The sequence below is a fragment of the Ictalurus furcatus genome, chromosome 9 (genome assembly GCF_023375685.1).
Source record: "Ictalurus furcatus strain D&B chromosome 9, Billie_1.0, whole genome shotgun sequence".
NCBI lineage: Eukaryota > Metazoa > Chordata > Actinopteri > Siluriformes > Ictaluridae > Ictalurus > Ictalurus furcatus.
The window spans coordinates 654,407-670,000 of record NC_071263.1 but is presented as its reverse complement, the minus strand read 5'-3'; the positions used below and the strand labels follow the sequence as shown (position 1 = coordinate 670,000).

At 41.0% G+C, this 15,594-nt stretch overlaps 1 protein-coding gene across 2 annotated transcripts in view; it reads left to right on the top strand.

The window, feature by feature from the left end:
- Positions 1 to 14,040, top strand: part of txndc16 (thioredoxin domain containing 16) — a 19,697-nt gene extending 5,657 nt beyond the window's left edge. For both annotated transcript variants that reach the window (XM_053632594.1, XM_053632593.1), the window contains exons 13-19: positions 37 to 205; positions 3,963 to 4,096; positions 4,358 to 4,442; positions 4,866 to 5,004; positions 6,546 to 6,715; positions 6,910 to 7,100; positions 11,007 to 14,040. In XM_053632594.1, the coding sequence (XP_053488569.1) occupies positions 37 to 205; positions 3,963 to 4,096; positions 4,358 to 4,442; positions 4,866 to 5,004; positions 6,546 to 6,715; positions 6,910 to 7,100; positions 11,007 to 11,215 (1,097 nt within the window). In that variant the 3' untranslated portion in view covers positions 11,216 to 14,040. The remainder of the gene's footprint in view (positions 1 to 36; positions 206 to 3,962; positions 4,097 to 4,357; positions 4,443 to 4,865; positions 5,005 to 6,545; positions 6,716 to 6,909; positions 7,101 to 11,006) is intronic.
- The last annotated feature ends 1,554 nt before the right edge of the window (positions 14,041 to 15,594 follow it).

Genomic DNA, 15,594 nt, shown 5'->3' with positions numbered 1-15,594 from the left:
GTGTGTGTGTGTGCGCGCGCGCGCGCATCTCTTTAGGTGTGAGTGATGTCACACTGGCCTCAATAGACTGTGGCGAGTGGACGTGTGTGTGTCGTGATCAGAACGTCTCGTCTTTCCCCTCCGTCCTGCTGTTCCGCCTGGGCGACGACACTCGGTCCTACAGAGGCATGATGGGAACCGAGAGCCTGTATAGATTCATCCTGCTGTGAGTCTTTCGCTCTCACAAACAAAAACACACACACACACACTTCAGAAAGAGATTCTCGTGAGGTGTGAGAGGGAAATAACGGTGAGTTCAGACTCCACACTTTCTAACACGATGGCAGAATATGTTTTGTCTTTGCGAATGAGTCACGAAGATGAACGAGTCAGTATGTTCAGCGTGTCCTGTTCGGGAGATTCCCAGCATTTTAGTGCATGCAGTAATTTCAGGCTGTGTGTACATCCCATTACACCTGAAGTTATGGCTTTATCTCATATCTACCAAGCCCACACCCCTTCCCGAATATGTTCATATCATCTCAGATCATCACAGATAATACTGCAAGAGAAGCATCATAATGTTTTAAGGTTGAGTTCGATATAAAGTATGTTCCTGTATGAGTCGAATAAATTCATTAATCACTTGTGTGCCTTTTCAAACAGACCAAAAAAAAAAATGAAAATAAAAATGGACGTATCTGAATCACGTCATGAAGCACAGCACAAATGAGACAAATCGCTCTCCTGAGCTCTTTTCATAGCTTGGGAAATGCCTTATAAAGTCCTGTTTGTTATTTTTACTCTGAATTTCCTGCATTTATTTTTGTGTTGCTTGAAACTCGTGACATTCGAGGAGCAACACGTTCAGGTCTCCTGATAGTGCTGGCATGTTATATTTGGCTCCTCGGCTCCAGGTAAATACGATGAAGCAGAGCTTAGGGTGTGTGTCTAAACCAGAGAAAACACTGCTCCGGCCCAATTCCAAATTTTCTATAAGAAAAATCAGGTATGAAAATATTTAACTTGGGCAGAAATGCAGGTCTCGAGAGAAGTGGCGTAGTTTTAGATTGAGAAGTTGAGAAGATAAACATTGTGATATCTGATATTTTATTATGATCAAAAAAGCTCACGTTTTTCGTAAGATCAAGTCAAGATGTGGTTTAGCGAGTTCCCAGGACTTCCAGAGAGCCACAGCTGGACGGTTAAGGCTCGTAACCATCAGCGATTTAGCTCTAAAATTTGATATGTCAATAAAAGTGTCTGCTTAATGAGAGAACTGCATTTTTAAAAATTTTATTTCGTTATTATTAATCCATGTTTAACTTCATTACACACGTGTAATGAACGTGTGTTTGTGGGAAAATTATCTCAAAGCTGATATTCCAGCAGCTGGGAATTATTATTATTATTATTATTATTATTATTATGTCTTGAAATAAATTTATTTCAAGACATTATTTTTTTTATTATTATTATTGTCTTGAAATAAATTTATTTCAAGACTTATTATTATTATTATTATTATTATTATAATGATGATGATGTCTGGAATAAATTTATTTCAAGTTATTATTATTATTATTATTATTATTATGTCTTGAAATAAATTTATTTCAAGACATTATTATTATTATTATTATTATTATTATTATTATGTCTTGAAATAAATTTATTTCAAGACATTATTATTATTATTATTATTATTATAATGATGATGATGATGTCTGGAATAAATTTATTTCAAGACATTATTATTATTATTATTATTATTATTACGTCTTGAAATAAATTTATTTCAAGACTTATTATTATTATTATTATTATAATGATGATGATGTCTGGAATAAATTTATTTCAAGTTATTATTATTATTATTATTATTATTATTATTATTATTATGTCTTGAAATAAATTTATTTCAAGACATTATTATTATTATTATTATTATTATTATTATGTCTTGAAATAAATTTATTTCAAGACATTATTATTATTATTATTATAATGATGATGATGATGTCTGGAATAAATTTATTTCAAGACATTATTATTATTATTATTATTATTATTACGTCTTGAAATAAATTTATTTCAAGACATAATAATAATAATAATAATAATAATAATAATAATGTCTTGAAATAAATTTATTTCAAGACATTATTATTATTATTATTATTATTATTATTATTATTATGTCTTGAAATAAATTCATGATAATTTGACATGAACGGTGATGTATTCCTGATGTCACGCCCGCTGTTTTCCTCACTGGCCACTTGAACCACAAATCACAGGACGGACAACCAGAGAAAGATGTTTTTATTTACTTATTTGGTAGAAAATGTGGTTGTTTTTGTGAGTCACCAGAGTTTGCTGAGTTACCAGAGTCTTTTAAATTCCTGTGGGCTAATCTGGAATTTATAAAACTTGTTGTGTTTGTACCCTCGACCAAACCTTTTGGTAGTTAAGGCAGTCTTTTAAGGCTGTTAAGCCTATAACATTTTTTGCTTGACGTATGTAAACAGGCAAGTAAAGCGGCAACTACGTGGCGTAGTGAAGGTACAAGAAGCTAAAAAAGCAGCCGTGACGAAGAATCGTCATCAGAACATCTGGACGTGCAACATTAGCAATAAATAAACCTCATAAACCTCATACCAATATCTCCACTCTCAAGCAATACACGTACATCGTTTATTTTTATTCATCTCTGCTTAGCTCGTGTGAAATGGACAAGTGCAAAGATACGGTTTGAGAGCTTGTTAATCGAATAAGCTATTCCCCAACTTCATGCTGACATCATGGCTCCGGACTTAAGTCTAAAGTTAGCATTAAAGGTCGACCGATTAGTGGGTTTTACCGATACCGATTGATTAAGTTGGGCAGTGCCTGCTGATAACCGATTCATCAATCGATAGTTTTTAAAAGTGAATAACTCTCATAACAAGTAAAATGTTGCTGAACTTTATTACAAAAATAAACAGTACTGACGGTACCATGAAAATGTACCGTACGTTGGGTTTTTTTCGTTTTTTTTTCATGAAACGCTTATGTAAACATAAATATATATTCACTATTAATAAATATTACAGTAGATAAAAGATGTACATCTTAACCGAACCAAAAAGTAACACTTTAAATAACAAGTAAAAATAGAGACGTCCAAAATAAAAAATAAAAAAAACACTTCAAATAACACAACAAACTTCCGATAGTGATGGTTTTTATTTCGCCTCTAGAGGCCGCGCTCCTACCGTGTAATGACGGCTGACCCTTCTTAACCGCTCCCGCAGCGGACGCAACTGGGAAAAACTCTCAGTGTTGATTTTTCCAATAACCGATCGATCGAGCAACGTCTACTCAACATGCAAGCTTTCGGGGAGATACACTGCTAAGAACATAACTTCCATCTAATAAACTCCACCATTTCATGCAAATTTCCATGCTTTGAAGCCCGGACACAGTCATGTACCCCCAATCCTGCGCTCTGCCCTGAGCTCGTAATGATTCATTAAATCGATCGCTGCGCTTGATGTAATTATCCGTTCAGACCTTTTAAAAGCCACTCAATGCCCTTTGCTTGCACTGCGTCGTAATGAGGGTCGATGCCGAGTCTAGACCCGCGCTCTGAAAGCAGATAGGGCTGCGATGGCGATATCATGAGACGGTGAATCAACGCAGCATCATTCTGAGGATCGTAAAATGGTCCGAGAGGTGTGGTTTTTTGCGCCGCTATATAATAGGAGTGTTTAATTGTGCGTGTTTCTATGTGTTTCTCTTATCCATTACTGTGTGTGTTGGAGAGTGTGTGGGCTTTTTGTATTACTTGGATGGGCTAGAGGGATGTTTTTGTTTGTGCTGTTATCTGTTTAATTGTGCGTCATGTACATGTGTACATTACTATGTTTGGATTTGGGCTGATGCTCTTAATCTCAACTTTTTTTTTTTTAATTTGTTTTTTTTTTCCTTCATGTCCACAGGAGTCATCTTTCCCCCCCTCTCTTTCTGTCCTCCTCGGATGAAGTCCTGTCATTCCTGGAAGGAGATCTGTATCACAGACACTGTTCTCTCTCGCCCATCCGAGTGCTCGGTCTTTTCACACCTGGAGATCCGGGTATGAAACGAACCCTTTTTTTTTTTAGATTTGTTTAGCGTGCTGCTTCATTTAGCATACCCGATTCAACTAATGAAGTCGTTCCTGACGCTGCGGCTCCCAGGCACTTTAGATTCTTATCACACAACATGTATTTTCCTGCAACTGGTATGTTTATCAATTTAGGAAACGAAGCTAAACAGATTTTGTATACAAAGTTGTTGTGGAACATAGTGTGGTGCAGCAGATTTTAGCTTGTTTACATCCTCTCGACTGTTACAGATGTGGCCGTTTTTGAAGAAGCGGCGAAAAATCTAAGGGGGGAAATTATTCTGGGGCTGTTTGAGCACAAGGAGGCAGAGAAATGGTATGGACTACAGTATAGTGTATATACACACTGAAGGCGAGGTGTGAGCGCTGAATATAAGATGTGAGAATGCTGAATGTGAGAGTGCTGAATATAAGATGTGAGAATGCTGAATGTGAGAGTGCTGAAGATGAGATGTGAAAGTGCTGAATGTGAGAGTGCTGAAGATGAGATGTGAAAGTGCTGAATGTGAGAGTGCTGAAGATGAGATGTGAGTGCTGCATGTGAGAGGGCTGAAGATGACATGTGAAAGTGCTGAAGATGAGCTGTGAGAATGCTGCATGTGAAAGTGCTGAAGATGAGATGTGAGGGTGCCAGATGTGCAAGAGTGATGTGTGTGAGAAGTGAGAGCGCTGGATGTTTGAGAGTGCTGAATGTGAAATGCGAGTGTTATTGTGGCTGTGTTGTGTTTTATTTTCCCAGGGCTCAGGAGCAGTCTGTGATGCTGCCTGCTCTCCTGGTGTCTCATGGCCCCGGAGTTCAGAGAAGAGCTAGTCCCATTCTTTTCTCCACATTACAGGAGATGATCTCGCACGTCAGGAGAGCGGCACTCGCTACATTTGTAAGAACCAGTTTATGTGAGAGTCCCATCATTGTTCTGAACCATTTTGACCTTTTGAATAAGAAGCTGCTTTGCTGATGTATGAGCGTTTGCTGCTCTTTAATCTGTTCAACATTTTATCATTTATTAGGAAAGCCAGTAGGCTTGAACTGCTTTTTTCGGATTTCTTCGTAAATCCTTATTTTATTGTGGCGTTTAATGAAAAGAGTCTGCTTTGAAGAATGCAATCTCCGCTCAACCGTTAGAAATGGGGGGAAAAGACGTAAATGGAAAAGACATGCTACTGATGACGTAAATGGAAGCAAAGATTGACATTATTACTGTCATTTGGATCTAATCTGTATTTTCCTTCTGATTAGTTTATACAGTGGATATAAAAAGTCAACACACCCCCGTTACAATTACGGGCTTTTAAACTCGAGATAAGTCACGTCCGATCTTTTTCCACCTTCAACGTGAAATCGCAACCAACAAATAGAAACGTTTTCGGGAAGAGGACAAGAAGAAGCTTCCAACAGCCCGGTTGCACAAGCATGCACACCTCTTGACAAACTTCCGTAAAAGCACGTTACGCTCGTAATACAGCACTCGGGTCTTTTTGGGGAACAGACTAAGAAACTTCACACATCTCGATTTGGCGGGTTTATTCCACTCTTCCTTGCAAAAAAAAAAACAAAAACGCTCCAGATCTATCAAATTACAAAGGGATCTCCTGTGCACATCCTGTGCAAAGTCATTCCACAGGTCTTCGATAGGATTTACATCTGGGCTCTGATTGGGTCTTTCCAAACCTTTTGATCTTCTTCTGAAACCATTCATTTGTTGACTTTGTTGTGGAGGGGATTTTTTTTTTCTTTAACTTCAGCTGTGTAAAAGAGGCCTGCAGTTTTTATGCCATAATAGATTGGTTTTTGGAAGTATGCATGATTCCCTCTATCTTGACTACCTCTATCCCCAGTCCCGGCTGAAGAGCAGAAGCAGACCCATAGCACGATGCTGCCACCACCGTGCTTCGCTGTGGGTCTGGGGTTCTCTGGTTTTGTTTTTGCACCAAACATATTTTAGAATTATGCCCAAAAGGTCTCATTAAACCATCACACATTTTTCCACATGTTTAGGGTGACGGGCAAACTCAGATTTGGGGCGCGGTTCCCCATGAGAAATGCCCACCCTACACCATAGCCCATAGATCTTTATTTAAGACTAATCCGAATCACTTCATCGATGACAGGTGTAGTATCATTACTTTTAAACATGAGCTTGAATGTGATTGGTTCATTCTGAACACAGTCCCATGTTCTGTTATAAAAGGGTGCGCAGACTTTTGAAGCCACGTTATTATAAGTTTTTTTGTTTTTTTTATTTGATTTAATTTGAAATGTGTTGGGTGACATAATAAAGGTGGAAGAAGATCTGTCATGATTTAACTTGATTTCGTTTTTGTATATCAGTAAACAGCCTGTTTATCTCCTGTTTGGTGCAAAACCCACATGCATAAGTGATTTCCTTTCTCTATTCCTCTACTCTCTCACCTCAATCAGCCTGAACTGACAGTAGAGAACCTGCCATGGTACTTGGAGCTCAGAAAGCCTTTGCTGATCCTGTTTGTTGGGGGAGAGGAAAGTGCGGAGACTTTGCAATGTCTTGAGGAGATGAGGAAAGCCGAGAGGACGGGACGGCCGGAGTCATCACTGCCATGCTGGATCCATCTGTGAGGGCTTTATCTTTCTGAGGGTCGAAAATAACAAATGTGATATGGAAAAAAATTATGTAAAGTAAAACAAAAATCATGAGCCACATGTAATATTTCTCACCATGTCCTGTCCTTTTATGGAGGGTTTTGTTGTTCTTTTCATACCATAAAATTGCAGTTAATCGAGTTCCTTGGTTTGTGTTTTGTCGCAGGGGTCGCACGCCTGCTGGAAGGGCCGTCTTAGAGACCTATCTTAGCTATGTTCCTCCGCTCCCTGCTTTGGTGCTGTCACAGCTGAGCTCGGGTGGGAAGGTGTATCACTTCCCTACAGAGCGCCCTCTGCTGTCGGAAAACATTGTTCAGTGGCTACAGCGGATAGAGAACAACCAGGAGCAGGCTGCAGGTGAGCAGCATCTCTGTTGCCAGGCTGATGTTGGTGATAAACAAACAAACGAATTTCCAAGGAGTATATAAAAATAAGACTAAACTGTATTGTGTATTTTGAGGTTTTGGTCACGGTTCAGTAAATCACTACGAATACGATGATACAAATCGGAAGAGATGCTGAAATCCCATTCTTTTTGACCTGTGACAAATGCAGGCTAGATTACTAGCAATTAACTAGCCTATTAGCTAAGGTTTTTCATGTTCAAATAGGATATTCGTGCTTAGAGTCTGGTATTTGCGTCAAATATATTACATGGTGGGGGGCACGGGGATTAGTGCTTGGCCTCGCACCTCTGGGGTTGGGGGTTCCCCTGCCCCGTAGTGTGTGAATGTATGTGTGATCGTACCGTGCGATGGGATGGCACTCTGTCCAGGGTGTCCCCTGCCGTGTGCCCTGAGTTCCCTGGGATAGGCTCCAGACTCCCCGTGACACTGAGCAGGATAAGCGCTATGGAAAATGGATGGATGGATGGATACGATGCGGTTTGTCATTTTTACGGTTTGAAAGTACATCTGCAGGTGGTCTCTTGGTTCTCGAAAAGCGATGCAATGAAAACGTTTCTGTGTGCGCTGCCCCACAGGTATTCTGCTCATGAGAAAGTGTGTGAACCACACTCGGGCATTCGCACATCTCTTAGTCCCTCTATTCATTCCGATCCCTTGTGCATTCGCTAATACAATAGCCATTGTGCCAAAAGCCATGCTAACATTCTGCTGATCCAAACAGCAGTTTTCTTCTGTCATCCCCGAAGAAATGGCTGTTAAATGCCAAGTTGACCTCCTGTACCATCCCATCTGTTTCCTATGAGGTTGGAGTAGCTACATCCCTTAATTGTGTCTGATCATTTCCAGCCATTTTCCTGAAATCCTCCAGCTCCTGTGGGCCGTCTCCTTTTTGGTTTTGCCGTGCCAACTCTGTAATTTAAGAGCATACTTTCATTCATCGGTCATTTTAAATGGGGGTTTTACCACCCGACTCGAGTCAGTCTGTCTACAGTCTCTGCTCTTACCTGCTGCTGAAATACAAACAGCTGTCGACACCGCGTGCTGTACTTTGTCCCAGATGTTTTCCGCTAATGGCAGCTGACATTTTCTTGAGCGCCGTTTCAAAAACACAAACAGCTCGCCACCCGGTCATGACTCTTAAGTGAGAGTGTGCATCCTGGCACAGTGGGACGAGGCGAATCGTACACCCTGGCGTCACTTACTTGCCTGAGCAGTGTCATATTAGGATGTTTAAGAGTACAAGGAAGCTCACAGTGATCAGTAAGCTTTTACCAACCGACCCAGAACAAGTGCGAGATATTTGTAGAAAGAACCGAGAGGGTTTGAGTAAGTCATGCTTAAGGTTTAAGGAGGCATATGGGTCAGATGAACCGATAAGCTTTGCACATTTAGATCCTGATATCTTTGCCCATTATTGTTGCCAGAATATCTCGAGCTCTGTCGGATTGAACGGAGACGTATCAGTTGAACAGTACTCATCAAGTCCTGGTACAAATTCTCGAACACGTTCAGGTTCTCGGTTTTGAAGCACTCTACTGTAGCTTTGACATTACGCTTAGTGTCATGTTGGAAGAAGAACCTCCTACCCAGTATCGAGTCTCTTGCAGGCTGGGACGGGCCTTCTAGAATTATCCGATATTTCGCTACCTTGCCCTCAACGTTACCATTTTTGACATGTTTTAATGTGAATCTACCGCCACCGTGCTTCACTGTGGAGAAGGTGTCGAGCAATGTTGTGTTTGCAATTGAGCCGTATTCTTTGGTCTGGACGTGTTCTAGCTCTGAGGACTCGGTGTGTTCTATCCCCGTAACAGGTGTATTTATATTGAGATCACATGACACTTTAATTGCACACTAATTACGTGACTTCTGATGGCAACCGGCTTCATACCGACGGTTTGAATACTTACGCAGTCGAATTTGATATGTCCTACAATATATGACGTGACATATAATCCAAATAAAGTCCGTTTCAGTTCCAGGTTGTAATAATATAAATTCTGGAAAGGTTACGTATGCAAGGCACTGTGTTTATTCATTTTGTCAGACTCTTCTATTCTCAGAGCCAGAATCCAATATAAGCACAGAGCTCTTAAAGGAACTGGCAATGACGCTATTGCTGCAAGACCACTGAGTGACCAGAAATGAGCGCAAGATAAGCCACAACACACACACACACACACACACACACACGCACACAGAGTTGGGTTTATAGCACAGATCCATGACATTTCAAAATGACCTTAATGCCAGGTAAACCCAACCCTGACCAGACCTGCTGTCTTTCATTGACCTTCTCTCCTTTTGTTGAACGTAATTCACTCAGTCCTGGTGCCATCTGTCACACATATTCCAGAAGATTAACCCACAGTCCCTCTTGCTCCTGCTTGAACATATCAGAAGCAGCATTGACACTCATGGAAACGTTTTAATTTCCTATCTCCTTAAATCTCGTGACACTTTTATTGCAGTAGCCCTTTCTGGTCCACTGGCTTTTATGCATTCCTTGCTTATTTACGTGTTTGATGGGCCATTTGAATGCAGATATTAGATCTGCATCTCTCTGAACATTTTCCAGCAGTCCGCCGGAGCACGTTGACCTTACTGGCATATTCTTACTCCTGCCGCTTGCAGTTACTTCCCAGCAATGAGGCGTCTGGCATCATGCGCTTGACCGGAATTGAGATCACTATACTTTTAGGTGATTTCTTTACCAGGATGACTGGAACTTTTGCTCAAGACGTGTTTTCCGAACAATGCAGTAGGAAAGACGATATTAACCTTGCACTTGGTGTGTATTAAAGGAGCAGAATTGGACCCAAATCAAATGTACACCATTTCCTCTGCTCTTTTGGCAGTGGTGGCTTAGCGGTTAAGGCTCTGGGTTAGTGATCAGAAGGGCGGGGGTTCAGGCCCCAGCGCTGCCAAGCTGCCACTGTTGGGCCCTTGAGCAAGGCCCTTAACCCTCTCTGCTCCAGGGGGCGCTGTATCATGGCTGACCCTGCACTCTGACCCCAGCTTCCTAACATGCTGGGGTATGCGAAGAAAAGAATTTCACTCTGCTCTACTGTACATGTGACCAATAAAGACTCGTTATCATTATCATTTTCTTCAAATGTAGGCAGTCGGTCTGGACTTTGTTTGGTGTGCAAAGTTTGCTTATTTAGTTTTGCTGAATCAGCGAGACTCAGATAAGACACATGGCCCAAAGTTGTTGATGATGATGATGATGATATAGTTTCAATTTTATTTCTATTTTAAATTAATAGATGCCAATCAGCTGTAAATGACTAAGCATGTTCAGGTCCAGCTGATTGACGTTTCGTTCCATAAAAAAGGCCAAATGACGGCAACTAACCGGTGAAAGAGTGCCTCCTCATTGTGCAGCATACTCGAAATGTTCCAGTAATGCAGCTCAGCCACCGCAGCTCCACACATCAGCTACACACACTAACTCCTTTTACTTTCGTCTTAATTGAACGGCTCGTCTTAATTCGTGAAGAGAATTGGATTCAGACGATCGATCGAGATTCATGTTAACGAGTCTCCTTGTACTAAAATTCACTAGGTTTTTTCCACAGAGTTAGTCTGTACAGTATTGTTTCCCAGTCTGTCTTGTGTGTATCGTGTTGTGCTGTACTTGTGTAACAGTACGTGTCCTTCACCGGACGAGGTCTAGTTGCATGTACAGTAATTTTGTGGATGTGTTGCACCATGAGTCAATATTTCATCAGGCTCCGTTCTAGACTAGTGCTTGTTCTGTATCTCTAGGGTTGTTTAGTTGTTGTTTTTTTTTGCAAGAGTTAGTGTTTTCTGACTCCCCCCCCCCCCCCCCCCCCACCTCTATTTTCTTTAGGTGTGGTTCCCGATAAAGCGTGGCGTCCCCCTGTGCCTTTTTATGACTTTCTGGCCATTATGGATGAAGAGGCGCCAGGTTACGCGGCTCAGCAGCGCCCCAAAGCAAAGCGTGTGGGCAGAAAGGAGGAGGACGATGAGGAGACACGAAGCGCTGGAAGAGAAACAGCTTTCAAACCTCAAACATCATCTCATCATACCGAACTGTAGACGTGTACACTTCTATACACGTACCTCGTCATAGAGGACAAAAAGAGTCCTGTTAATATTTATATTAATATGAATGACCGTCTACTTCATTCTGCTCACATGATTTCTCTCGCTTAGGTTTCATTATCGCTGCTCTTTTCAGATTAACCATACAGCAGTATATTGCGCTCAGACCGCAGCTATTCCTATTATGCGTTTGTATTATTTATATATTTATCTCTTTTCTTTTTTTTACTAATCTGGCAGCGTTTACCAGGAGAACATATTATACTTGTTATTTCTCATTCCTTTCTTGTCTGGTTTATAGCAGAATCTCGGTATAAAGCAGTGGATACCAGGTACGCAGATACAGTACCGATGAATTCTTGTAATTAGGGATGTTTATGATTGATGAGAAGCTGCGGTTTCACCGATTGAGTCACGACTGTTTTCCCATCATCCTTTCTCCGTGCTGTTCTGCTTCTGCCATCGAAAGTAACATAACAAACCTGTGTTTCATTTCCTACGTTGTAAATGAGAGACGGGGGGAAAAAATGGCAGCAGCAGAGAAAAAGGAAAAGCTTTTATACACGTCTTACAAATGGGAAGCCGTTAGATCTTCTAGAACGTTCACATGCTTTTTCCGTTACTGATCCAAGTGTGTGACGATGTTCGAAAAGAAAAGGGTGGGTTTTTTTAATTTTTTCTTATTTTGGGTTAAATCGTTTACTTTGTACTCTCTAATGCTTGAGAATACTAAAGCGTGGACACTGTAAAGCATAAAGCATAGTTTTGGCCGGCTAGTCTTACTCGAGGTGTAATCTAGTGAGATAATACGTATTCGAGACAGTACACGACAACAAAGGAATTTTTACAGATATGTTTATAGATGAAGTCGTGTCGAGTATAAGTGTAGAAAGCCTCATGTAGGTGATCTAACTGTGAGAAAATCTGTATTTTGATTAAGGTTCATTTGAAGAAGTAAAGATTTTCCAGAGCTCTCATATGAAAAAAAAAAAAAAAATTGCTCAACAGTTATTACAACAGTCTTGTATTTTAAATTAAATAAAATTTTGCTTGTGCAATTTTAATGTTGCCATCAAACTGAGATAGTCCTCCAGGGGGTGAAGCTGGACCTGAGCAGACTCCTCCTATAAGCCTAACCTTTTGTTACCTGGAGGATCCGCGAGTGTGTTTGTGTGTTGTGAGAGTCGATCATGAGTCACTTGTTTGTCCTGAGCAGTTAAACCACCCACTGTTCTTCAAAAAAATCCTCCAGGTCCTGCACATAGTTTACTTTTCCGGCATCTTCGAGGACGACTGAGGGACTCGTACACGACTGTTACAAAAGGTGCAAACGTTCACTGATGCTCAAGAAGGTGACACGATACGTGCGGGGGGGGTAAACTTTTGAACAGGACGATTGGTGTAAATTGCTGTTATTTTGTTTAAAGATCTTATTTATTTATTATTGATTTCTGGACAGAATAATGCAATATTCATGACGGACAAAATGGACACAGTTTAGGACCGTTGCATGATGCAACAGTGTAAAATAAAACCGTTTATAAAAGTGGTGTGTTTTTTTTTAAATGAGCAGAGAAGCATTTTTTAATTAATGTTTTCATTTTTTACATTTTTGTGTAGAAAGTTAGTAAAGACGCGCACGGTGGCTTAGCGGTTAGCACGTTCGTCTCACACCTCCAGGGTCGGGGGTTCGATTCCCACCACGGCCCTGTGTGTGTGGAGTTTGCATGTTCTCCCCGTGCTGCGGGGGTTTCCTCCGGGTACTCCGGTTTCCTCCCCCAGTCCAAACACATGCATGGTAGGCTGATTGGTGTGTCTAAAGTGTCCGTAGTGTATGAATGGGTGTGTGAGTGTGTATGTGATTGTGCCCTGCGATGGATTGGCACCCTGTCCAGGGTGTACCCCGCCTTGTGCCCGACGCTCCCTGGGATAGACTCCAAGTTCCCCGTGACCCTGAAAAGGATAAAGCGGTATAGAAGATGGATGGAAGTTAGTAAAGATATACTAGAGCCTTGCTGCACTAAGAATAATAAATATAGCCTAGCAAGCACCAGAAATTACTATAATGATATGTACGTTAAATCACATTAATGGTCTCAAGCGATTTGGAGGTGATTTACATCTTATATTTTCCTAAATTTTAAAAAAGGGGCGCTTTTATATTCTCTAAATTCGCTAGAAACACTTACAGTTAAATACGCTCTCGCAGGGAAGCTTGTTGCGGCAGAGGGATGTCTATCCGCAAAACCGAAATGCTCAGACCACCCTTGAGTTTATCGAAAAACAGCAGTTCTCTCCTCTGGGAGGTGGAGGGTGAGAAACACCAACATTGTGAACCAGATGGTGATAAAACCACAGAGGAGCAGCTGTAAAGGATAGAATTACTCTATGTCATCCAAATACCATCCAAACTGAGCTAAATACGGGCATGATTATTAGTCAACAGCAATAGGGGGGAAAAAAGAGTTTGAACTAAACAAACAGCATGCTGTAAATAATGTCCTGCCAGATAATATTACCAAACATTTGTATTTGTCTTTGCATGATGAGTCAGCATCTCCGTCCAGGTCCAGTCACGCTACACTCTGTCCACAAACAAACTACCCGGTGGTGGGAAACAGTATTTCCATACCTTCGCCATCAGTTATTATGGCAGCCCTGAAGGGCAAAGTAAAATGTAAGGGTGCTTTAGTTTTTCAGGGTTTTGTAGCATAACAGCTGAACAAAAATATCAACATTTTTACTCAACCAAAAGTTCCCTACGGTGCACAAGAAGTGAAATGTCATGTAGACACAAATTCACCATATAGGAGGGCTGGTGAAATTGTGTCTACATGACTCTGTTTAGCTTCCTTTATCTTAAGCATCTTTCAGTGGTGTAGTGCAATATATATATATCTAGGTTTTCTTATGTACACACGGCCTAAATATGGCATCGCACTACACCACTGAAAGATGCTTAAGATAAAGGAAGCAAAACAGAGCCGTATCTCCCTGCAGTCCTCGCCTGGTTTCCCACGGAAGCTTAGCAGGGTCGAGTTTGGTCAGGACCTGGATGGGAGACCTCCTGGGGAAAACTAAGGTTGCTGCTGGAAGGGGTATTAGTGAGGCCAGCAGGGGGCGCTCACCCTGTGGTCTGTGTGGGATCTAATACTGCAGTATAGTGACGGGGACACTATACTCTAAAAACAGCCTTTCAGATGAGACGTTAAACCGAGGTCCTGACTCTCTCTGGTCGTTAAAAATCCCAGGACACTTCTCGGAAAGATTAGGGGTATAACCCCGGTGTCCTGCCCAAATTCCCCCATTGGCCCTTCTCTATCATGGTCCCCTAATTATCCCTATCCCTTCAACCTCTCCTCTTCACTAATAGCTGGTGTTTGGTGGTGCACAATGGCTGCCGTCGCATCATCCAGGTGGATATTGATGGTTGAGGCGATCCCCCATACTATGTAAAGTGCTTTGAGTATCTAGAAAAGTGCTATATAAATAAAACTTTAACTACAAACTACTGGAAGCACCAGCCTGACCTCTTTCTGCATATTTTCTAAGAAAACAGTATGTGTTACAATACGAGGAGCACCAGAACGGCGTTATTGTTGTGTTTTTGTCACAATTTGTCCGTAAAAAAAGAGATGGTTAATTTGCATACAGTGAGGGAGTTCATTAATTTGCATACAGTCGATTTAAAAGAATAATTGCATAATGATGTGCAAATTCCAGAGTGGCAATAACATTAGCTTTAGGTCTTTGTGTGTGTACTAATTGCTGTTGATAGCTGCAGTGAGCGTACTGTAAGAGCTAAAACTTGCGACACAAATGAGTAATTACGTGTGAAGGATAAGGCTAATTAAATGCAGTGGAAAATAAAAGACGTCAGTGTGCGCTCGGTTCATAAAGTATATGTAAAAAGTGTTTCTCACTGACGGTCCATTGCTGATGTTGGAGTTAGACTGTGAAAAGACACGGGGCTCACAAAAAAAAAAATTTCTGTTCGGACTTTTGGCCTTTCTGAAAAATTCTTAATTGAAATGCTTCATTCATTAAATAATAAAGACGAGTTTTAGATACAGCAGTAAGCACAATGTTTCTTGCATTCTGTCACCACTCCAGTATAAACATTTAGTGGATTAGTCCACTGAGGATCTGGAAAAATAGCCATTAGAAAGAACTCCTGCATTAACCCTGAAGAACCTGGTGAAGATACATGGGTCAGTACATACAGGAGTGGTCAGTCTCTACGTAATGCCTTTGCAGAATGGCATATTGTGTTAGATGCGAGATAGTTGATCTGATGGTTACATTTCCATCATTTGGTCTAGTACCATGAGATGCATACCCAGGAACGCTTAGCAAGTTCCCCAACGTGGTGT